The sequence below is a fragment of the Pan troglodytes genome, chromosome 7 (genome assembly GCF_028858775.2).
Source record: "Pan troglodytes isolate AG18354 chromosome 7, NHGRI_mPanTro3-v2.0_pri, whole genome shotgun sequence".
Lineage (NCBI taxonomy): Eukaryota > Metazoa > Chordata > Mammalia > Primates > Hominidae > Pan > Pan troglodytes.
Genome location: NC_072405.2, coordinates 153,792,136 through 153,816,879, shown reverse-complemented (window position 1 = coordinate 153,816,879; position 24,744 = coordinate 153,792,136). Strand labels below are relative to the sequence as shown.

Here is a 24,744-nt window from a genome sequence, read left to right as displayed (position 1 = left end):
CCCTCCCACACAATTCCTCTGCTCTAGGTGTACGGTTCTGTGGGTTTGAGTAAACTTAGAGTGGTACAGCCGCACCACAACGCAGCTTTCAGTCGTTTTCATCGCCCCCCAGAATTCCCTCACTCTTTTCATCATCAGTCCCGGCCCCTAACACTCATCCACTTCTGTCTCGGTAAGTTTCTTCTGTGGGCCTTTCGTGTTGCTGGAATCATACAGTACATGGTTGTTTGGCATCTTTGATTTTGCATCATGTTTGGAGGTCTGTCCTGCAGCACCTCAGCGCTGCACCCCTTTTTATTACAGAGTCAAGCCGCTGCAGAGACTCTCCACACTTTCTTTGTCCGTTCGGGTGGTTGCCAGTTGGGGGCTGTCGTGAATAATACTGCCTTGAATGTCAGCGCTCCAGCCTTTGTGTGGCCGATGCTTTTGCTTCTCTTGGGTAGACACCTAGGAGTGGAATTGCAGGGCCATAGGGTCACTGCAGGGCTACAGGGTCACTCTAGGTTAACAGCCTCCTGTTTTCTAAAACGGCTTCACTGTTTGACACTCCTGCCGGCAGCGAGCAAGGCTTTCGTCTTGCTTACTTTCTCGCTAGCTCTGGGTATCTGCCTTTCTGGCACACCCGTTCTGGTGGGTGTGGTGTGCCGTATCCCTGGGGTTTTGGTTTGCATTTCCCTGATGGCCTGGATGCGCAGAGCACCTGGGTGCTTATGGGCCATTCCTATCTTTTTTGAAAAACAGCTTTGTTGAGATATGATTCACGTACCACATAATTCACCCATTTTAGTGTACAATTCAATAGTTTTTGGTATACTGTGTTACTTTTTAATTGTGGTAAAATATATATAACATAAATTTTGACCATTTTTAAGTGTCAAAATGGCACTTAGTTCAATAGCTAACTACATTCACAACACCGTGGAAACATTCCAAAATGTTTTCCTCACTCCTGACAGAAACACTGAGTATTCAGCAATGACTCTCCACTCCCCGCTTCCCAAACCCTAGTTAGACACCTAACTAGTTAGTGAAGGCGCCTCCTCTAGCTGTGTCCTCTAAGTGGAATCGCACATTCTGTCCTTTGGTGTCCGGCGTCTTTCACGCAGCGTAATGTTTCCAGGGTCTAGCTGTGTCCCGTCAGTGGAATCATCCAGCATCTGTCCTTTGGTGTCTGGCATCTTTCACTCGGCATAATGTTTCCAGGGTTCACACGTGTGGCAGCACCTCATTCCTTTCTTATGGCAGAGTAACATTCCGTTGTGTGTGCACTGCGTTTTGTTAGTTCTTTCGTGTGCTGGTGGGTATGTGGCTACTGTGACTGGTGCTGTAGTGATTCCTGACAACCAGGCGTCTGTCTGAGCCCCGCTTTCACTTCCCTTGGGTGCATATTGAGGAGTGGAATTGCTGGAGTCTGAGTCATTCTGTGTTTAGCTTTCTGAGGAATCGGCAAAGTGTTTTCTGTTGTGGCTGAAGCATTTTACGTTCCCAGCAACGGCGCACGGGTTCCCGTTTCTCCACACCCTCCCCACCACTTGTTGTGGTTGAATTTCTTTATTCTAACTTTTTTTGTGTGTGGATTCTTTAGGGTTTTCTTACATATAAGATCATGTCATCAGCAAACAGATAATTTTACTTCTTCCTTTTCAATTGGGGTGCCTTTTATTTATTTATTTATTTATTTATTTATTTATTTTGAGACATAGTCTCACTCTGTCGCCCAGGCTGGAGTGCAGTGGCATGATCTCGGCTCACTGCAACCTCTGCCTCCCAGGTTCGAGTGATTCTCCTGCCTCAGCCTCCCAAGTAGCTGGGACTACAGGTGCATGTGCCACCAAACCCAGCTAATTTTTGTGTTTTTAGTAGAGACAGGGTCACACCGTGGGGCCAGGCTGGTCTCAAACTCCTGACCTCAGATGATCCGCCTGCCTTGGCCTCCCAAAGTGCTGGGATTATAGGTCTGAGCCACCATGCCCAGCCTCTGGCTAGAACTTTTAATACTATATTGAATTAAAATGGCAACTGTGGGCATCCTTGTCTTTTTCCTCATCTTAGAAGAAAAGCTTTCATTTTTCACCATTGAATATGATGTTAGCTATGGGCTTTTATGTATAGTGTTTACCACACTGAGGAAGTTGCCTTCTATCCTATTTATTAGGTTTTTGGTTTTTTTAAAACATGAAATGGTGTTGAATTTTGTCAGGCCTTTTTGTAGATCAATTGAAATGATCTTGTGGTCTTTTTCCTTTGTTCTATTAAGGTGGTCAGCTCATGACTCTGACCACATTGAATCACAGTCAGTCACAATCTCATTAATTGATTTTTGTGTATGAAACCATCCTTGCATCTGGGAATAATTGGTTATGATGTGTAATCCTTTTTTTGGTTTGTTTTTGAAATAGAATTTTGCTCTTGTTGCCCAGGCTGGAGTGCACTGATACGATCTCGGCTCACTGCAGACTCCGCCTCCCAGGTTGGAGCAATTCTCCTGCCTCAGCCTCATGAGTAGCTGGGATTTCAGGCACGCGCTGCCAGGCCCAGCTAATTTTTGTATTTTTAGTAGAGACACGGGTTTCGCCATGTTGGTGAAGCTAGTCTCAAACTCCTGACCTCAGGTGATCAGCCCGCCTTGGCCTCCCAGAGTGCTGGGATTATAGGCGTGAGCCATTGCACCTGGCCCTTGATGTGTAATCCTTTTAATGTGTTGCTGAATGTTTTGCTGAGGATTTTTGCATCAATATTCATAAAATATATTGGTTGGTAGTTTTCTTTTAGTGTCTTTGTCTGGTTTTGTTATCGGGGTACTACTGGCCTCACAGAGTGAATTAGGAAATGTTTCCTTCTTTTAAACATTTTGTAAGAGTTTGAGAAGAATTGGTGTTGATTCTTCCTTTAAATGTTTTAGTAGAATTCACCAGTGAAGCCGTCTGGTCCTGTGCTTTTCTGTCTTTTTTCTTTTCTTTCTTTCTTTTTCTTTTTTTTTTCTTGAAGAACAAGGTCTCGCTATATTGCCCAGGCAAGTCTCGAACTCCTGGGCTCAAGTGATCCTCCCACCTCTGCCTCCCTAAATGCTGGGGTTACAGGCGTGAGCCACTGCACCCAGCTGTGTCCTGGGCTCAAGTGATCCTCCCACCTCTGCCTCCCTAAATGCTGGGGTTACAGGCGTGAGCCACTGCGCCCAGCTGTGTCCTGGGCTCAAGTGATCCTCCCACCTCTGCCTCCCTAAATGCTGGAGTTATAGGCGTGAGCCACCGTGCCCAGCTGTGTCCTGGGCTTTTCTTTGTTGGGAGATTTTTGAGTACTGACTCAATCTCCTTGCTGTGTAGATCTAGTTAGATTTTCTACTCTTCAGTCAGTTTTGGTGGATTGTGTATCTCTAGGAACTGGTCCATTTCATCGAAGTGGTCAATTTTATGTGTGTATAATTGTTTGAAGTATTTAATAATTGTCCTTTTGATGTCTGCAGAATCTGCAGTGATACTGGAAATTTCATTTCTGTTACTGGAAGTTTGTGACTTCTTTTTTTCATTGTCTGTTTTACTAGAGGTTTGTCAATTTATTGATCTTTTCAAAGTACCCATTCTTTGTTTTACTGATTTTTCTCTTTTGGTTTTCTGTTTTCGATTTCATTGGGCTTTCTGCTCTTATTATTTCTTTCTTTCTGCTTACTTGTGGTTTATTTTGCTGTTTTTTTTCCTCTACATTCTTGAAATGGGAGCTTAGATTATTGATTTGAATAATTTGAATATTTTCCCTTTTTTCTGAGATAGGGTCTCACTCTCACCCAGGCTGGAGTGCAGTGGTGCAATCATAGCTCACTACAGCCTCAACCTCCTGGGCTCAAGCAATCCTCCTGCCTCAGCCTCCTGAGTAGGTGGGACTACAGGTGCATATCACCATACCTGATTAATTTTTTTAATTTTCTGTAAGACAGGGTCTTGTTCTGTCACCCAGGCTGGTCTCAAACTCCTGGCCTCAAGCAGTCTTCCCACCTCAGCCTCCCAAGTAGCTGAGACTACAGGTCCATGCTACCACACCTGGCTAATTTTTGTATTTTTTATAGGGATGAGGTCTCGCTATGTTGCCCAGGTTGGTCTCAAACTCCTGAGCTTAAGAGTCCATCCGCCTCAGCCTCCCAAAGTGCTGGGATTATAGGTATGAGCCACCAAGCCCAGCTCCTGTGATTTTTTTTGTTTGTTTTATTTCCCTTGAGATTTTCTCTTTGCCCTATGGATTATTTAGTAAAAGGCATAAGAGTCATATGATCTGAAGAGAAACCAGAGTATTGCCTATGGATTATTTAGAAGTGTGTTATTTAGTTTCCAAGTGTTTTGAGATTTTCCTGTTACCTTTCTTTCATTGATTTCTAGTTCGATCTATATTGATTAAAATCATACAGATTTTAATTCTGAGTTTCTCACGGTTTGTTTTATGGCTGAGGATATAGTCTATCTTGGTATATGTTCCATGTGTACTTGAAAAAAAATGTATATTCCACTGTTGTTGGTGCTCTATAAATGTCTAATAGAGCTTGCTAGTTAAAGGTGTTTTTGAGTTCTCTATATCCTTGATGATTTTCGGTCTAGTTTTCAGTTGTTGAGAGAGGTGCTGAAGTCTCTAACTATAATTGTGGATTTGTCTATTTCTCCTTTCATAGCTAACGGTTATTGCTTCATGTATTTTACAGCTTTTTTGTTTGGTGCATTTACATTAGAATTGCTGTGCATTCTTTTTGTTGTTGTTGTTGTTTGTTTAGAGACTGGGTCTCGCTTTGTTGCCCAGGCTGGAGCTCAGCGGCACAATCACAGTTCACTGCAAGCTCAAACTCCTGAGCTCCAGCGATCCTCCCACCTTAGCCTCCTGAGTAGCTAGGACTACAGGCACGCACCACCATGTCTGGCTACTTTTAAAATTTTTTTTGTAGAGATAGGGTCTTGCTATGTTGCTCAGGCTAGTCTTGAACTCCTGGCCTCAAGTGGTCCTCCTTGGCCTCCCAAGTGCCGGGATTATAAGTGTGGCCCTACTATGCATTCTTGATAGATTTACTCTTTTATTATTATATAATGTTTCTGTCTCTGATGATTTTCTTTGCTTTGAAGTCATCTTTTTCTGATATTAATATAGCCACGCCTGTTTTCTTTGAATCAAGTTTTCATGTCTTTTTTTTCTCTTTTTACTTTAAATTTATATATGTGTCATATTTGAAGTGACTTTCTTATAGACAGCAGATAGTTCAATCATGTTTTAAAATTCACTCTGCCAATCTCTGTCTTTTAGTTGATATATGTAGGACATTTACATTTAATGTGGTTATTGCTATATTAGGGCTTAAGTGTATCATTTGATTTATTTTGTTTTCTATTAGTTCTTTTTTTCCCTCTGGGTTTTCTTCCCCCTGCCTTCCTATGGGTTACTTGAACACTTTTTAGAATTTTTATTTGATTTACTTATAGTGTTTTTCAATATAGATCTTTATTCAGTAGTCTTCCCTTCTCTGTGGGGGATACATTCCAAGATCCCTCATGGGTACCTGAACCCATAGATGTCATGGAACCCAATTCTATCATTTGAAACATGTTTCTATTATCTTCCACCCACAAATCAAACGCTTTTTTAAGTCTTTTTTTTTTTTTTTTTTTTGAGACAGAGTCTCACTCTGTCGCCCAGACTGGAGTGCAGTGGTGTGATCTTGGCTCACTGCAACCTCCGCCTCCTGGGTTCAAGCAATTCTTCTGCCTCAGCTTCCTGAGTAGCTAGGATTACAGGTGTGTACCACCACGCCTGACTAATTTTTATGTTTTTAATAGAGATGGGGTTTCACCATGTTGGCCAGGCTGGCCTTGAACTCCTGACCTCAAATGATCCACCCGCCTAGGTCTCCCAAAGTGCTGGGATTACAGGCATGAGCCATCACGCCCAGCTGCCTTTTTAAATCTTAACTAAACGTTTATCACACACTGTAGCCCTAACTTTTGCAGTTTGCAGTGTGACAGCAAAATTAACATTAATTTCTTTTTTTCTTTCTTCACAATTTCATGGATAGAAGATTCATTCTTACTGTAGATCTCAGCAACCTCAGAATATTATATTATTATTATTATTTTTTGGGGGGGGGGCAGAGTCTCGCTCTGTCACCCAGGCTGGAGTGCAGTGCAGTGGCACAACCTCTGTCCACTGCAACCTCTGCCTTCCGGGTTCAAGCGATTCTCCTGCTTCAGCCTCCCAAGTAGCTGGGATTACAGACACGCGCCACCACGCCTGGCTAATTTTTGTATTTTTATTTTTATTATTTTTTTGAGATGGACTCTAGCTCTGTCACCCAGGCTGGAGTGCAGTGGTGCAATCTTGGCTCACTGCACCCTCCATCTCCTGGGTTCAAGTGATTCTCCTTTTTCAGCCTCCTGAATAGCTGGGATTACAGGCACCCGCCACCACACCCAGCTAATTTTTGTATTTTTAGTAGACATGGGTTTCACTGTGTTGGCCAGGGTGGTCTTGAACTCCTGACCTCCTGATCCACCCGTCTTGGCCTCCCAAAGTGCAGGGATTATAGGCGTAAGCCACTGCGCCCAGCCTATTTTTTTTTTTTCTTAAGTTGAGAACTTTGACCTTTTTACCTAAAGGAAGCATTTTACAGCTTCTCTTATCCAAATTGTTAGCATCACTACTGTTGCACTTTGGGGCCATTTTTTATGAAAATAAGGGTTACCCGGACCCAAGTGCTGCAGTACCACAAGAGTCAGTGTGATGAGGGAGACAGCTACTAAGTGACTAATGTTAGGTCGTGTATGCAGTGTGGAAAAAGGAATGATTCATGTCCTGGGCAGGACAGAGCATGACGGTGCAAGATTTCATCACACTGCTCAGAATAGCATGCACTTAAGCATTTATGAATTGTTGGCTGGGCGCGGTGGCTCATGCTTGTAATCCCAGCACTTTGGGAGGCCGAGGCAGGTGGATCATGAGGTCAAGAGATCGAGACCATCCTGGCTAACACGGTAAAACCCTGTCTCTACTAAAAATACAAAAAAAAAAAAATTAGCTGGGCATGGTGGCAGGCGCCTGTAGTCCCAGCTACTCAGGAGGCTGAGGCAGAAGAATGGCGTGAACCTGGGAGGCGGAGCTTGCAGTGCAGTGAGCCAAGACTGCGCCACTGCACTCCAGCCTGGGTGACAGTGAGAGACTCCATCTCAAAAAAAAAAAAAATTATGAATTGCTGGCCGGGCATGATGGCTCACACCTATAATCCCAGCACTTTGGAAGGCCAAGGTGGGCAGATCACCTAAGGTCAGAAGTTCAAGACCAGCCTGGTCAACATGGTGAAACCCTGTCTCTACTAAAGTTACAAAAAAAAAAAAAAAAATTAGCTGAGTGTGGTGGTAGGCACCTGTAATCCCAGCTACTTGGGAGGCTGAGGCAGGAGAATTGCTTGAACCCGGGAGATGGAGGTTGCAGTGAGCCGAGATCACACCACTGCACTCCAGCCCTGGGCAACAAGAGTGAAACTCCATCTGGGAAAAAAAAAAAAAGAAAAAGTTATGAATTGTTTATTTCTGGAATTTTCCGTTTAATATTTTTTGACCACAGTTGACTTCAGGTAACTGAAACTGCAGAGAGTGAAACAGTGGAAAGGGGAGGACCACTATATAGCTTTTGTAGTGCTTACCTTGGGTATTATATTATATTTGCATGACTGATCCACGTCTGCTGGTGGTGTCGTTTTGCCAGTTTGAGTGAAGTGTGGAAACCCTACCTTCCCTCATCTCCCTTAACCTCCCCTTTTATAACCATCTGGAATACTTCCTCTACAGAAGTTACAGCCACAACAGACACAGTTATAATTTTTATTTCAATCATCAAACATAATTTTAAAAACTGGGGAAGAGATGGAAAGTCTGGTATGTTTATCCATATTTTGGTTATCTTGTTCTTTATTCCTTCCTGTTGTGCCAAGCCTTTTTCTTTTGTTTCCTTTTTGTTTGGAGAACTTTAACCACTTTTTAGGGTAAGACTGCTGGTGACATTGTTTTTCTTCATCAGACAATGTCTTGATTTCCCCTTTATTCCAGAAGGATAATTCACTGAATATGGGATTCTGTGTTGACAGTTCTTTCTTTTGAGCTTGAAGAATGTTATGCCTCTTCCTTACGTCCTCCATGGTGTCTGGTTAGAAATCCACTGTTGTTTGAATTTTTCCCCAGTGGGTAAAATGTGGTTTCTGTGGGGTGCTGTGACTCGTTCCTGTAATCTCAACATTTTGGGAGAACCAGGTGGGCAAATTGTTTGAGCCCAAGAGTTTGAGATTAGCCTGGTCAACATGGCAAAACCCCATCTCTTTAAAAAAAAAAAAACAAAAAAAACAAAAATTAGTCACACATGGTGGCATGCGCCTGTGGTCCCAGCTACTCAGGTGGCTGAGTTGGGAGGATTGCTTGAGCCCTGGAGGTCGAGGCTGCAGTGATCTATGATTGTACCACCAGGCAAGAGAGTGAGACCCTGTCTCAAAAAAACAAACATAATGTAGTTTCTCTCTGGCTGCTTTGAAGATTATTTCTTTGTTTTTAACTTTCACTGTCTGACATCTGGGGCAGATGTCTTTGGTCTATCCTGTCTGACATCTGGGGTAGATGTCTTTGGTCTATCCTGTCTGAGGTTTGCTCAACTTCCTGAATCTATAGGCTTATGTGTTTTACCAAATTTGTAAAGTTTGTATTATTTCTTTGAGTTCTTTTTCCTCTGTTTCTGCATCTCCAGTTACATGAATGTTAGGTCTTTTGTTGTGGTCCCAAAGTCCCGAAGGCTCTGTTCATTTTTTAAACCTTATTTTCTTTCTGTCGTTCAGATGGGTTAATTTCTGTTATTCTGTCTTCCAGTTCTCTGTCTCATCCATTCAGCTGTTGAGCCACACACTGAGTTTTTTATTTCAGTTATTGTATTTTTTAGTTCTAAAATTTTATTTGGTTCTACTATATCTTCTTTTTCTCTGTTGATACTTTCTATTTCTTCTGTTTCCAGCATGTTTGTATTGCGTGTAGAAGTGTCTTTGTGATGCTGTTCTGTCTTTATGAAATAATTCCGACGCCCTGTCTGTCAGCGTTGGTGCTGCCCCTCTTCACCGAGCTTGGAGCCTCCCTTGTTCTTAGTGTGAGCAGCCACTTTCTGTGGGAGCCTAGTCATGCTGGCTGTTGGGTGGAGGGGCTGCCTCCTTCTTGCCAGCTAGGAGTGGAAACCCAGCTCCCTGCCTTGGCCTCATTGACACTGTGGAGGGTGGTGTGGAAAACAGACCTTCCCTGAACCTTCCCTCCCTGCCTTGGGGGAAGGAGTTCCACAGTGCCTCTTCCACATGGCCTCCACTGACTCCGTGGGGGATGGAGAAGGGGTGAATGTCCTGGCTTTTCACCACCCCGGCAAGGAAGGGAAGGGCCTCCTGGCCAGGGTTGAGTCCAGGCTCCCTCCTCAGCCTTTGCTGGTCTGGCTGGGGGTGCAGTGGTTTTGCGTGTTGGCTGGAATAGGATGGCTGTTGCCCGAGACCTTCTGTCTTGCTGGGCTGCCCTTTGCCTGTGCCTCTGGGCATTTCTGGGCTGTGGCTTCCTTGACTCCAAGTCTTGGATGGGGCAGGAAGCAGCCCAAGGGCACCCAGCACCAGTTGTGCCCCGATCCCTTCCATCAGCGCCTTCTCCGCAGCCAGAGGTGGCTTGGATTTGTTACGGTGGCACTTAGCGGGAAGTACAGGGATGGTAGGTTGGTACTTTGGGTCTGTCTTCCCAGCAATGCAATGCAAGCTCCTTCTTTTTTCTTTTCTTTTCTTTTCTTTTTTTTTGACAGAGTCTCACTTTGTCACCCAGGCTGGAGGGCAGTGGTGCGATCTCAGCTCACTGCAACCTCTGTCTCCTGGGTTCAAGCAATTCTCCCACCTCAGCCTCCCAAGTAGCTGGGATTACAGGTGTGCACCACCATGCAAGGCTAATTTTTGTATTTTTAGTAGAGACAGGGTGTCACCATGTTGGCCAGGCTGGTCTTGAACTCCCAGCCTCCCAAAGTGCTGGGATTACAGGGGTGAGCCACCGTGCCCGGCCTACTTCTTTTTAATGCCAGTTTTGGCTTATTTTCCCCCAGAAGTGGATCCGTTTTACTGAGGTTTTCAACGTATGGGTGCATGTCGGTGTGTCTACAACATCCTTTGTCGCGTCTAGAGTTGTTTTCATCTGTATTTAATTTGCGTTTTCTCACTTGTTTCTGGGAACAGTCTTGCCAGGGGCATGTCTATCTTATTGCCCTTTTCAGACAACCAGCTTTTGGTTTTGCTAGTGTTCTTTGTTGCTTGTTCCTTTTCTTTTTCATTGACTTCTGTCATTGCTCTTTATTATTTCCCTCCTGCTTTAGGTTTTCCCCGGGCTCCTGTCCTGCTTCCTGCCTTCTGCTCTGGGAGCACCTGTTCCCGTGTCTGTAGGTTTTGGGTTCTGGCTGATGTGCTTTGAGCTCTTGGCCTCCCTCTCAGGAGCCCCTCCCTGCTGTCCATGTGGGCACCCGCAGTCCCCCACAGCAGCCCCACAGCCCTTCTCTGGTGGTTTGTTCACTGGTCAGGGTAGAAAGCATCCAGTCACTTACTGTGTTTAATATATTTGTTATTATTTTAGATTTACCAAAAAGTTGCAGACGTATCACAGAGAGTTCCCATACACCCTCAGCCAGCCTCCCCTGCCAGGAGCGTCCTGCAGATCCACAGCCAGCAGTGTGGTGTGCTTTGACCTATGTCCCTGCCCAAATCTCATGTCGAATTATCATCCCCGATGTTGGAGTTGGGGCCTGGTGGGAGGTGATTGGATCATGGGGATGGTTTCTAATAGTTTAGCACCATCCTCCAGTGCTATTCTTGTGATGGAATGTTCACAAGATCTGGCTGTTTAAAAGTGTGTAGCACCTCCTCCCTCTCTCGACCTCCTGCTCCAGCCCCCTCTCTCGACCTGCTCGGCCGTGTGAAGTGCCTCGCCTCCCCTTTGCCTTCTGCCACGATTGGAAGCTCCCTGAGGCCTCTCCAGAAGCAGATGCTGCCATGCTTCCTGTACAGCCTGTGAACTGTGAGCCAATTAAACCTCTTATCTTTATAAATTACCCAGTCTTGACTGGGTGCAGTGGCTCACACCTGTAATCCTAGCACTTTGGAAGGCCGAGGTGGGCGGATCACTTGAGGCCAGGAGTTCAAGATCAGCCTGGCCAACATGGCCAAACCCCATCTCTACTGAAAATAGAAGAATTGCTTGGCACAGGGGTACATGCCTGTAATCCCAGCTACTTGGGAGGCTGAGGCATGAGAATCGGTCGAACCTGGAGGTGGAGGTTGCAGGGAGCTGAGATTGTGCAACTGCACTCCGGCATGGGCAGCAGAGTAAGACACTGTCTCAATAAAGAAATAAATTACCCAGTCTGAGGTATTTATTTACAGCAATGTGAGAATGGACTAATACAGAAAATTGGTACTGAGGAGTGAGGCGTTGCTATATAGATACCTGAAAATGTGGAAACAGCTTTGGAACTGGGTAACCCACAGAGGTTGGAAGGGTGTGGACGGCTCAGAAGAAGACAGCAAGATGAGGAGAGTTTTGAACTTTCTAGAGACTTGTGAAATTGTTGTGACCAAAATGCTCAGAGTGATATGGACAGTGAAGTCCAGGCTGAGGAGGTCTCAGATGGAGATGAGGAACTTATTGGGAACTGGAGCAAAGGTTACTTTTGTTATGTGCTAGCAAAGAGGTTGGCTGCACTATGTTCCTGCCATGGGGATCTGTGGAACTTCGAACTGGAGAATGATGATTTAGGCTATCTGGTGGAAATTTCGTGGGTTTGGTTTTGTTTTGTTTTGTTCGTTTTTTTGAGATGGAGTCTTGCTCCAGGCTGGAATGCAGTGGCGCGATCTCAGCTCACTGCAACCTCTGCCTCCTGGGTTCAAGCAATTCTCCTGCCTCAGCCTCCCAAGTAGCTGGGGTTACAGGCATGTACCACCACACCCAGCTAATTTTTGTATTTTGGTAGAGATGGGGTTTTAGTAGAAACATAGTTTCACCATGTTGACCAAGCTGGTCTTGAACCCCTGACCTCAGGTGAGCCGCCCGTTTTGGCCTCCCAAAGTACTGGGATTACAGGCATGAGCAACTGTACACAACCAATCTGGTGGAAGTTTCTAAGCGGCAAAGTGTTCAAGGTGTAGCCTGGCTGCTTCTGACATTCTGTGCTCATATGTGTGAGCAAAGAAATGACCTCAAGCTGGAACTTATATTTAAAAGGGAAATAGAGTTTGGAAAATTTGCAGCCTGGCCATGTAGTAGAAAAGAAAAGCCCATTTTCAGGGGAGGAATTCGAGCAGGCTGTAGAAATTTGTGTGACTAAAAGGAAGGCAAGTGCTAATAACCAAGACAATGGGGAGAAAGCCTCAAGGCATTTCAGAGACCTTCATGTCAGACCCTCCCATCACTGGCATGAGGCCTGGGAGAACTGAATGGTGTCCTGGACCTGGCCCGGAGCCCCACTGCCCTGCACAGCCCCAGGATCTGGGTCCCTGTGTCCAGCCAGTCCAGCTCCAGCTGTGGCTCAAAGGGGCCAAGGCACAGCTCTGGTCACTGCTTCAGGGGGTGCAAACCACAGTAAGCCTTGGAAGCTTCTACGTGGTAGTAAGCCTGCAGGTACTCAGAGTGCAAGAGTTGAGGTTCGGGAGCCTCTGCCTGATTTCAGAGGATACGTGGAAAAGCCTGTATGTCCAGGCAGAGGCCTGCTGCAGGGGTCAAGCCCTCATAGAGAACTTCTGCTAGGGGGAAATGTGGCATTGGAGCCCCCACACAGAGTCTCCACTGGGGCACTGTTTAGTGGAGCTGTGAGAAGAGGGCCACTGTCCTCCAGACCCTGGAATGGTAGATCCACCGACAGCTTGCACCATGCACCTGGAAAAGCTGCAGGCACTCAGTGCTGGCTCTTGAAAGCAGCTGTGGGGGCTGAACCCTGCAGAGCCATGGTGGCGGAGCTGGCTGAGGCCTTGGGAGCCCTCCCCTTGCATCACTGTGCCCTGGATGTGAAACGTAGAGTCAAAGGAGATGATTTTGGAGCTTTAAGATTTAATGACTGCGTTGCCGTGTTTTGAACTTGCATAAGGCCTGTAGCCCCTTTCTTTTGGCTGATTTCTCCCTTTTGAAATGGGAGTATTTACCCAATACCTATGCCTCCATTGTATCTTGGAAGTCACTAACTTGTTTTGATTTTATGGGTTCATAGGTAGAAAGGACTTGCCTTGTCTTTTTTTTTTTTTTTTAGACAGAGTTTCAGTCTTGTTGCCCAGGCTGGAGTGCAATGGCACTATCTTGGCTCACTGCAACCTCTGCCTCCCAGGTTCAAGCGATTCTCCTGCCTCAGCCTCCCTAGAAGCTGGGATTACAGGCATGCACCACCACGCCTGGCTAATTTTTTGTTTGTTTATTTGTTTTGTTTTTTGAGACAGAGTTTCACTCTTTTTGCCCAGGCTGGAGCGCAATGGCACTCCCTCAGCTCACCGCAACCCCCCGCCTCTCGGGTTTAAGCAATTCTCCTGCCTCAGTCTGCTGAGTAGCTAGGATTACAGGCATGCACCACCACACCTGGCTAATTTTGTATTTTTAGTAGAGACAGGGTTTCCCCATGTTGTCCAGACTGGTCTCGAACTCCTGACCTCAGGCAATCCACCCGCCTCAGCCTCCCAAAGTGGTGGGAGGCATGAGCCACCACACCCGGCCATCCCTGCCGGTTACTAATGGCTTAGCACCATCCCCCGAGTCCTGTTCTTGTGGTAGGCTTCTCATGACATCTGGTCAGTTAAAAGTCTGTAGCATCTGCCCCGCTCTCTCTCGTCCTCCTGCTCGGCCGTGTGAAGTGCCTCCCTCCCACTTCACCTTCTGCCACGAGTGGAAGCTCCCTGAGGCCTCCCCAGAAGCAGATGCTGCCATGCTTCCTGTACGGCCTGTGAACTGTGAACCAATTAAGCCTCTTTTCTTTATACACTGCCCAGTCTCAGGTATGTCTTTATAGCAGTGCGAGAATGGACTCATGTACCATCTCGCTGTCAGAACTGAGACATCCACTTTGGTGTGGTGTAACTGTCAACTCCAGACCTTATTTAGATTTCCTCAGTTTTCCCTGATGCTGTTTTCTGTTCCAAGATACTACATTCCATGAAGTCACTGATTTTGGAGTGCAGAGGAGCGTGAGAAAGATGGAGAGCGTGGATAGAAGTGTCTGGAACACGTCCTCCAAGGTGGCTGGTGGTGGTAGAGGGGCCAGCTTTGATTTTGGACAGTGAGAAGGAAGCTGGCAACTCTGCTGGGGACAAAGGGTGCGTCACAGCCGTCAGAGGTGCTGCTGGCTGTGGGGTTAGGGCCTCACCCCCAGGAGAGAACTAAGCAGGGCTGGGTGCTGTGGTAGGGCAGGGGCCCCTCAGGCCCTGGGCTGAACCAGCACGGGTGGTGAGGGAGCTGCTGTGGTCAAGCCAGCTGGGCAAATCAGCCTGCTCTTGGCCAAGGAAGAGAGCGCCGTGGAGCCTGGCCCAGTCCCTGTGCCCTTCATGTCAGCTCCGCAAGCACAGGCTGGAAGAGTCTCCCTATGGACCATGCTCCCAGGGCCAGGCTGGCTTGGGGAAGAGGTGACCTGGTGCCTGGGAGATTCACCTGAGGCTCTCCACTGTCTTGGTGCTGATAGAAAAGGCAGATGACCAATTAGTTATCTGAAGACAGTTCTCCGGTTGCGGGCCCCAGTCCAGGCCCCAGAGGGCCCCCTGTGGGAAGCAGTGCCTCAGTGCGTGGCCAGGCAGTGTGGACATTGGCTTAGCTGGAAACATGAGCCCACCCAGGCCGCCTGGCCTGTCACGCTCGGCAGCTTGGACGGGCCTCTGTGCTTTCTGTGAAGGCTGTGTTCAACCTTTTTTTACTTTTTGACCATTAGAAGGATTAAAAGCTGTCTGATATTTTAAATTGGTATTTCTCTGATGTAAACTGAGGTGGAAGACCTGTTCCCATGTTTCTAAGGCCTTTGTGTCTTCGCTTCTGGAAAATCTTTTTGGTGATTTTTGGAATCTTTTTGGTGAGGGTGAGGGTGTTTTTCTTTTGGGTTGTTTGATTCTTACTGACTCAGAGGGAATTTATAAACATAAACAAACATAAAAATACATATAATGTCCTGGACTTTAATCTGTTAGTCACATGTCTTCTCTGTTTGTGGTTTATCTTTGCATTTCTTTGTGACGTGTTGAAAATCAGAAGTTCTTGATTTTAACGGACATAGTTTTATAGTTTTCTTTACATTTTGCACCCTTAGTGTCTTGAATAAGAAATTCTTCTCTACACCAGATTGTGCTCAGTTGCCTCTAAATATTTTGTTGTGTTTACCTTTCGCATTGAGACTTTCATCCAGCTGGAGGTGATTTTCTTGTGTGGTGCGTGCGGTGAGGTCCAGTTTCATTTTGCCACAGCGCCTGGCCTCGAAAAGCCCATTGTTTCCAGCGGGTGTGCGGTGCAGCCCTCCCTCCTGTGGTAAGGTCTGCGTGGATGCGGGCTCTGCTTCTGGCTCTCTGTTTGTTCATTGGTCAGTTTGTCCCTGAGCCAAACCATGCTCTGAATTATTTGAGCTTCATAATAATAAAGCAAGTTCTTTCACCTTGTTCTTTTTTAGAACGAATTTCAGCTATTCTTGACCATTATTCTCCCAGAAATACATTTTAGATTTTTCTTGTCAGGTTAAAAAAACTTGGAATTTTGATTGGGATTGTCTTGAATCTGTAGCTCGGTTTGGTGGAATGGGCATCTGTCCCCAGAGCAATGAGCTGCCAGCCTGTGGGGATGACATCTGTATTTCTTCAGTTAGACCCTCCCTTTTAATGTCTTTTTTTTTTTTTTTTAAGAGACAGAGACAGGGTGTCACTGTGTCACCCAGGCTGGAGTGCAGTGTTGTGATGATAGGTCACTGCAGCCTCCAACTCCTGGGCTCACGTAATCCTCCTGCCTCAGCCTCTCAAGCAGCAGGGATTATAGGCACATGCTATGACACCTGGCTAATTTTGTTTTTTTTAATCTTTTGTAGAAACAGGGTCTTGCTGTGTTGCCCAGGCTGATTTCGAACTCCTGGTCTCAAGCAATCCTTCCACCCTCCCGCCCTGGCCTCCTACCTTTAATGTGTTTTAATAAGGTTCTTTATTATCTTTTTTTTTTTTTTCTTAAGACAAAGTTTCACTGTTGTTGCCCAGGCAGGACTACAATGGTGCAGTCTGGGCTCACTGCAGCCTCCACCTCCCAGGTTCAAGCAATTCTCCTGCCTCAATCTCCTGAGTAGCTGGGATTACAGGCATGTGCCACTATGCCCAGCTAGTTTTGTATTTTTAGTAGAGACAGGGTTTCTCCATTTTGGTCAGGCTGGTCTCCAACCACCGACTTAAGGTGATCCGCCTGCCTTGGCTTCCCAAAGTGTTGGGATTACAGGCGTGAGCCACTGTGCCCAGCCCTTGATTAGGTTTTGTTAGATTTATTCCTAATACTTTTATTACTATAAATAGTATATTTAAAATTTGTATTATCTCACTGTTCATTGGCGTATAGAAATATAATTTTATATAGATTTTATCTCCAGCAACTTTGCTGAACTATATTAGTAATTAGTTTATAAATTCTCTTGCATTTTTCTGTATAAACAATTATGTCATTTGCAAATAATGACTTTTTTTCTTCTTCTTTTGAGTCCAAACAAGTTTTCTTTCTTTTTCTTGTCTTCCTGCCTTGGATAGGACCCCAATACAATATTGACTGGTGATGATAGTGGGCTTCCAAACTTTCCCCTTGACATGTGATGCTTTCTGGGAGTTATCTTTTAAGAAACCCTGTATATCAGGCTGAGGAAGTTACCTTCAATCACTAATTTGCTAAATGTTTCTTTTTAAAAAACTGTTGAATTTTATTAAATACTTATTTCATATCTGTGAGGTGATCATATGATTCTTCTCTTTTAACCTGTTAATGTGCTAATTTTTGTTCATTGATTTTCTAATATTAAACCAACCTTGCATTCCTGAGATAAATCCAACTTGGTCCTTGATATATTAGTGTTTTTACACATTGCAAGACTCTCGTTTATAATTTGTGTAGGACTTTTTGCATTCTTTTCATGAGTGATATTGGCCTAAATGTTTTTTTCTCATATAGTCCTGGTCAGATTTGGTTTCAAGATTATTCTGGCCCCATAAGCTGAGTAGTGTTCTGTGTTTTTCTATACAGTGGACTTGTTCATGGAAGACTGGAATTGTACATCTGGAGTATTTGGTAGAACCACAAGTAAAGGCCAGGTGCGGTGGCTCACACCTGTAATCCCAGCACTTTGGGAGGCTGAGGTGGGTGGATCACAAGGTCAGGAGAACAAGACCATCCTGGCTAACAAGGTGAAACCCCATCTCTACTAAAAATACAAAAAAGTAGCCAGGCATGGTGGCGGGCACCTGTAGTCCCAGCTACTCGGGAGGCTGAGGCAGGAGAATGGCGTGAACCCAGGAGGCAGAGGTTGCAATGAGCCGAGATCGTGCCACTGCACTCCAGCCTGGGCAACAGAGCAAGACTCTGTCTCAGAAAAAAAAAAAAAAAAGGAAAAAAAGAACTACAAGTAAAACCCTTTGGGTTGGAGCTTTGCTTTTTAACTACTGATTCCAATTTCTTCATGGTTATAGAAATACTTGGATTTATTTTTCTTGTCAGTTTTTCTAGAATTTGTCGATTCACTGGTGTTTTCAAACATACTGGCATGACGTTTGTTATCACAGCGTGCGGTGTCTTTCATCATCTGCAGCATCTTTAGTTACACGCTTAGCGTTCCCAACATTGTTTACATCTTCCTTCTCTTTATTTCCTGATTAACCCTATTGGATAAATTGATTACTGTTTTAAAAGAACCAAATTTTAACTCTCTTGGTTTTAATTCCTATTTTGTTTTTCTTTCCCTCTGCTTTGAGTTCATTTGCTGTTCTCCCCCTAACTTTTAAGCTAGGTCTTCTGTTGTGATATAAGCATTTAAGGCTATGTATTTTCCTTTAAGCCCTGTTTTCGCTGTTCCACAGATGGTGATACATTTCCAGATCTTTGGAGAGTTTTCTGGGGGTTTTGATTGGCTGGTTTGGGTTTTTCATTAGTGAACATGAGATGAAGGTCTCAGGCCTTTGAAATTTAAGATTCATTTCATGTCCAGTGTGTTTCCTTGTATATTTTCTTCCATCATTTTACTTTCTTCATCGCTCCTAAGTAATTTCAAAAAGTTCTTTTTTTTTTTTTTTTTTTTTTTTGAGACAGGGTCTCACTCTGTTGCCCAGGCTGGAGTGCAGTGGTGCAATCTTGGCTCACTGCAACCTCCACCACCCAGGTTCAAGCGATTCTTCTGCCTCAGCCTCCCAAGTAGCTTGGATTACAGGTGCGTGCCACCACATCCAGCTAATTTTCATGTTTTTAGTAGAGACGGTTTAGGAGAGACCGTTTCACCATGTTGGCCAGGCCTGCTCTCGAATTCCTGACCTCAAGTGATCCACCCACTTTGGCTCCCAAAGTGCTGGAATTACCGGCGTGAGCCACTGTGCAGGGCCTCAGAAAGTTCTCTTTGATCCTCGGGATTTGGTTGTGTTCTGCAGGAGGGTTCTGATCGGCGCTGTCCAGTACAGACATGTATGAGTCATATGTGAATTTCAGCTTTTCTAGTAGCCACCTTTAAAAGGTTAAAAAAGATTATACACCAAAGCAGATGGAATCATGTTTTATTTAACCCATCCTATCAAAAATTTCAACATGTCATCAAGGAAAAAGAAATGTGCATTTTACATTATTTTGCTCCTACTAAGTCTGAGTCCTGGCACGTGGTTTACACCAACACCCACACCTCAGCTCACACTGGCTGTGTGGCAGGTGCCCTCTGGACATCTCAGCCGGGCACTCTGCATCCAGTGTTGCCCACCAGCCGTTGTTGGGGCTGTGGGTGCATCTGATAAAATGCACCCGCAGCCTTGGTGATGCCTGCAGTCCTGCCCCTTTGTGAACAATGGACCTGCACACCGCCACGCCCGTCCCAGTACCGCGTGGGATGCCTGTGCTGGTGGCAGGGCTTTCCTTGTCAGGCATAGCCACTGCCCCTGCCCCCCCCCAGGAGGCCTTGCCCCCGCCCCCCCCCCGGGCCCCTGAAGCCTGCTCTGCTGCAGGACCGGGCATCTCTCCAGCCGCAGGCCCCTGAGGAGCCCCTGGTCTCTGGGCCCCAAAGCACTACCAGGCCCTGTGTAGAGGGACTCAGACTCCGTGTCGCAGGAATGAATGAGTGAGTGAGTGAGGGTGCAAGCACTGGCCTGAGCCTGGCTTCCACCTGGGGGTATGGCGGGGGCCACACCACAGGATCCAGGGAAGGTATGGGGTACAGTGCAGGGCCCGGTTCTGAGCAGGTGCTCACGGCCAGCCCCAGGTACAGGAGCAGTACCTGGGATCCCAGATTCTTAGGTCCGGTGCCTGGCAAGGGACTGTGTGGCTGGGAGGATGTGGGTTCAAGGCTGTGGCACCCCACGAGCTGGAAGCACTCCGGCCACTCTAGTGCCGTGACAGATTTGAGCTCCACTCTTGGAGCTTGTCACAGTTCACATTGGGGACGCCTGTCGCTTAGTCCCATGAAGAGCAGTTTGGGTGCCCCATGCAGTGGGCTCTGCAGGGTGAGGGGGAGGGCATACCCTCCCTGAAAGGCCTTGGGCACGAGGCAGGCAGGCAGCTGGGCTGCAGAGCAGAGCCCGGGAGGGGTGGGCAGAGGAACGGCAGGCTGGGCGCCCTGCTCCACAGGCCAGGCTGGGCCGCTGGGGCCTTGGGCAGCCTCTTTGTGTTTCCCTGTGGGCCTGGTAGGAGAGCTGGGGCCATGTTGCTGCCCAGAGCACCTGCTGGCTGGCACACCCCCTGCCCTGTGGGTATAATTAGCACTGTGACAGGTGCTAGGGATCGCGTGCCCAGCCCAGCCCTGACCCAGTGCAGCCTGGCCTTGGCTGACCTGCCCCACCCTCTCCCGGCCCAGCCTAAGACCCCCAGGTCTCTAGCCACACCCACCTTCCCGGGCTCCCTCTGTGCTGCCAGGATGGGCTGGCTGGGGTCTGGCAGAGGCAGCGGGTGGGCAGAGCCCTGAGCCATGGCCTGGCCGCAGGCTCTGGGAGTCCCCACGCTGGCCCAGCCCCGCCCTGCTCTCAGTCTGTGCCCAGGGCCTGCAGTTGGCTGAGGGCCTCTTGTGGGTGGGTGAGGGCCCAGGTGGAACCTCTCTGGACTGGTGGCCTCAGCCTTCCAAGAGGAAGCCTTTGGCCCCAAGACTTGGACGGAGCCTATGGGGCCCCGTGGGTACTCGGGGGGCCTGGCCCGGCTCTCCTTGCCTTCCCCGTGCAGCGCCACAGCCTCCAGCCGGCCCACCCACCTGCACACCTTCTCTCTGCAGTGCAAGAAGAAACACACGCTGCTGTGCCCCGACTTTGCCCGCAGGGGGGCGTGTCCCCGCGGCGCCCAGTGCCAGCTGCTCCACCGTACCCAGAAACGCCACAGTCGGCGGGCAGCCACGTCCCCCGCCCCAGGGCCCAGCGACGCAACCGCCAGGAGCAGGGTCTCGGCCAGCCACGGGCCCAGGTGATGGGGCAGTGGGCACTGTGCATGTGAGCCTGGGTGGCCCCTCCCTGTCTGGGGAGATGCCCAGGGCCCTCTGGTTGAGCTCCCGCCAACTCCAGCTCTTTGGGCCTCAGACCAGAAAGAAATCCCAATCCAAGGCTGGGGATCACATGACCTCCAGAGATGCCCCTACCCCACTTCCAAGTCTGGACAGAGCCAAGGGCATCCCTGGCCAATGGAGGAAGGTGGGGCCTCACAGAGACCTGCTCACTGGGACAGGGTGGGAGGCCCAGCCCCGGGAGGAGTCTGGGGGCCCCCTTATCCAGCCCACCTGCCATGTGGGTGTGGAGCCCCATGGAGACCAGGAAGCTAAGGCCCTGGATGTGAGGGGCAGGCTCGGTGTGGAGCTGGGGCCATCCCTGCACCCAGCCTGTCCTTGCGGCCAAGGGCCAGGCCTGACCTATGCCTCCAGCTCTGCCCTGAGACCACGGAGGGCCACGGGAGCAGGAAGCAGCCAAGATCATGGGCAGCCTGTCGCTGGGATCCCCACCCGTCACCCCACCTCACACGTCTGCCCCTTCCTTCCCTGCAGGAAGCCTTCAGCATCCCAGCGCCCCACCAGGCAGACGCCCAGCTCGGCTGCCCTCACTGCGGCTGCCCTGGCTGCACCTCCCCACTGCCCAGGGGGGTCAGCCTCTCCCGCATCCTCAAAGGCTTCCTCCTCCTCCTCCTCTTGTTCCTCCTCCTCCTCATCCCCTCCCGCTTCCTTGGACCACGAGGCACCATCTCTCCAGGAGGCCGCCTTAGCAGCAGCGTGCTCCAACAGGCTCTGCAAGCTGCCTTCCTTCATCTCCCTGCAGTCCTCGCCCAGCCCAGGAGCCCAGCCCAGGGTCCGGGCCCCCAGGGCCCCCCTCACCAAGGACTCAGGTAGGCAGCATGGCCGGGCTCGGGCCCCCAGGGCCCCCCTCACCAAGGGCTCAGGTAGGCAGCATGGCCTGGCTCGGGCCCCCAGGGCCCCCCTCACCAAGGACTCAGGTAGGCAGCACGGCCTGGCTCGGGCCCCCAGGGCCCCCCTCAGCAAGGGCTCAGGTAGGCAGCACGGCCTGGCTCGGGCCCCCAGGGCCCCCCTCACCAAGGACTCAGGTAGGCAGCATGGCCGGGCTCGGGCACAGGGGAGCTTTAAATGCCCCCTCAGACCACCACGTCAGAATCTCCAGGTGGGGCCTGGGTGAGTCCCACGGGCGCCAGGGGTGCACCTGCCAGCCCTGGGGCAGGGCCAGCCAAGGTGCGAGTGTAGCGGTGGCCGCTGCGCAGTCTGCCCCAGCTGAGGGCTGATTTAATTAGAAAGCACCCATTTCTGTTAATTTGTTCTGGAAGATCACCACGCACTCCTGGAGAGAACAGATGTTCCCTCTCCCCCGATGAGCATTTGGGGCTTGGTAAATGGCTCCACTCAGCCTTGTTTAGGAGAGAAAAGAGGATTTTATGGCTGCAAACGACCCTTTCTGTAAACATTTTACAGCTCTCCGCGCGTTTGAGTGACGATAAACCCCACGCAGCTCGGCGGGCTGCAAATTTGCGACCATACGGCTATCATTTTATTGTCATATTTCACGGTCGTAACGTTAATGGAAGATGCTTGCTGCAGCCTTCTCCAACAGCTCCGCTGAGCACGCTCAAACGCCTGCCTCGGAGGGGCCGCCTCTTGTTCGCAGCCTCCACGTCAGGGGCGTGGAGCCGTGGCCAGACCCTCCGCCCCACGAGACCTGGGCACCCGCTCCCTCCATCTGGGTGGGCCTCTCTGGGGTCGGGGAGCAGATGGGGCCCCGAGGCAGCCACTTTTATTTTTTTTTTTAAAGATCAGGAACCTAGCAGCCAGTTCCAGAGCCAGTGGAGGTGGGCAGGGTGCTGAGGGGTCCTGTGTGCACCTTGGGCGGGGCCTGGAAAGGCTGCAGAAACCTCCCCTGCTTGGCCATGGCCAGGAGCTCGGGCAGGTGGAGGTGCCTGGGACAGTCTCTGGGTAGGAAGCTGGAGCTGCTGCTGGAGCAGCCACCGCAGGGGCAGGCTGACGGGTCAGAGCCTGTGTAGTCTGTAGCCTGGGCCCTGGCTGCTGGGCCCGACTCAGCTGTGCACGGGTGAGCGGGCTCATCGGCCCTGAAGAGGGGTACCTGGGCAGGCCCAGTCCTGTGGGCAGCTACACGGAGACATCTCTATTCAGCAGGCCACCGTGGTGCCTGTCGGGTGGTCTGGAGGGGAGATCTGGGCAGGGAGGAGAGGCACTGGCACCCAGTGAGTGAACATTCATGGGGCAGGAGCCCCTGGGCTTCCCCGCTGTGGGGAACTGCTCCCTCCACACTGCCTGCCTCCAGGCCCTGCCCGCCTCACCCTGGGGCCTCTGCTCTGCTCCTGCCCCTCCCCGCCACAGCTTGTGTGCACCCCGGCTTTCCATATGGAAGGTGCATCGTGGCCGCCTCATGTGTCTGGCAGCCTCACTGCACGTGCAGGGCTGTCTGGTGCTGTGTGCACCAGTACTGATGGCCCACCCTGCAGACCTTGTGGCCGGGACTGCCGCCCGCCCAGGAGGACCCCTGGACTGTAGGCAGAAGCCTCAGTTGACCTCATAGACTGAGCCTGCACCATGGCTAGATAGCCACAGAGGCTCACCAGGACCTGTTGGCAGCAGGGGGCAGAAGCTGAAGCCTGTGGCCTGTCTGTGCTCTTCTCCCTCGAACTCAGGAGGATATCTCTGCAGACCTTGCTGTGTGTGCTTGGGCTGACAGAGCCCCCCCATCCTGAGCCCGATCAGGAGCTTTGCAGGCTGGGGAGGTTCTTCCAGGGGTTTCTGGGCACCTAACTTTTGCCCTCTTTGCATAGGGAAGCCTCTGCACATCAAACCACGTCTGTGAGGACCCCAGGGACCGGCCTGCACCTACCTCAGACCCTCATCCTTGGAGAGGAAAGAGGCTCTGTCCACCACTCTACCCCACAGGAGGGCCGCCCGCCACCAAGCCTCACCTGGGGGCCATAGGGACACTGCTCTGCCTGCCTGGCCCTCAACCTTCCATGACCAGCGTGTGCCCAGGGCCTGGTCTTCCTCCCCCAAGCCAGGCCCCTGTCCCCACCCCACCACCCTCCAGGGTGCCAGACAGGGCTGGCCTCCAGGCCTGTCCCCGACTGCCATTGGCAACAGTGGCCCTGCAACCCCCCAGCCCTCCCCACCCAGGTTTTCGGCCCAGTGAAGAGGCCACTGGCCAGGCCTCCCAGGCAGGTGTTTTATGTTCAGCAATAAAGGTTCTATCCGTAACTGGTTGGCTTGTCCTGACTGTTGCCATGCCACCGTCAGGCGGAAAGCACCGCCCCTCTGGGCAGGAGTATGGGGCCCCTTTCCTACCTCCCACGATGGTTCAGAAGTCAGAAGGCGCTTCTCCCTGGACCTGAGCAGCACCATCTGGGGTGGGGAAGGCCTAGGGGGCACTCTGGGGACCCGGATGCAACAGGCTAGAGCCATGGTGGGTGGGGCAGCTCGGCCAGCTCCCGGTTCCCCTGCCCTGCACGGGTGCCCGTGCTGGAGGGGCCTGAGCAGGAGGCCTGGCTGAGGTTGTGCCACAGACCCTGGATTGGGAGAGGCAAGGCCTGGAGGGGCAAGGCTCCTGTAGGCATCCGCTCCCACCTTCCCTCACCTCCAAAGAAATGGGGGGTGGCCCCTGGGCGAGGCAGGCCAGCAACACCTTCAGGGGCCCCACGGCACAGCCTGGAGTCAGATGCACGAGCCTCTGCCTGCCTGGGCTCTGGGTGGGTGGCACTGCCACTGCCCACCCCACACCCCGCAAGGCCCCTTGGCCTGGTCCACACTCGGGCGGGGAGAATGCTCCGCCCCCTTGAGGTCGTGGCCTCCACCCTGAAGTGGGGTGTCCTGACGTTGGCATCAGAGGGGACGAGGCGCGAGGCTCGTGCGACGGTTCCACCAGAGCGAGTGCTGGGTGACACGGCGGCAGTTTCCGGTTCTCTCCACAGTGGTCATCACTGTGACCTCTACCCTGGGGCCCTGGGACCCAGCCTGTGGCCTTGGCCCTGCTGGGATTCCAGCCGGATTGGGTGGGATGGC

The 24,744-nt window shown here is 49.9% G+C and overlaps 1 protein-coding gene across 3 annotated transcripts in view; it reads left to right on the top strand.

The window, feature by feature from the left end:
- Positions 1 to 23,943, top strand: part of ZC3H3 (zinc finger CCCH-type containing 3) — a 115,250-nt gene extending 91,307 nt beyond the window's left edge. For all 3 annotated transcript variants that reach the window (XM_063816627.1, XM_063816628.1, XM_519998.9), the window contains 3 exons: positions 20,476 to 20,660; positions 21,232 to 21,566; positions 23,514 to 23,943. In XM_063816627.1, the coding sequence (XP_063672697.1) occupies positions 20,476 to 20,660; positions 21,232 to 21,566; positions 23,514 to 23,545 (552 nt within the window). In that variant the 3' untranslated portion in view covers positions 23,546 to 23,943. The remainder of the gene's footprint in view (positions 1 to 20,475; positions 20,661 to 21,231; positions 21,567 to 23,513) is intronic.
- Positions 23,944 to 24,744: the final 801 nt, after the last annotated feature.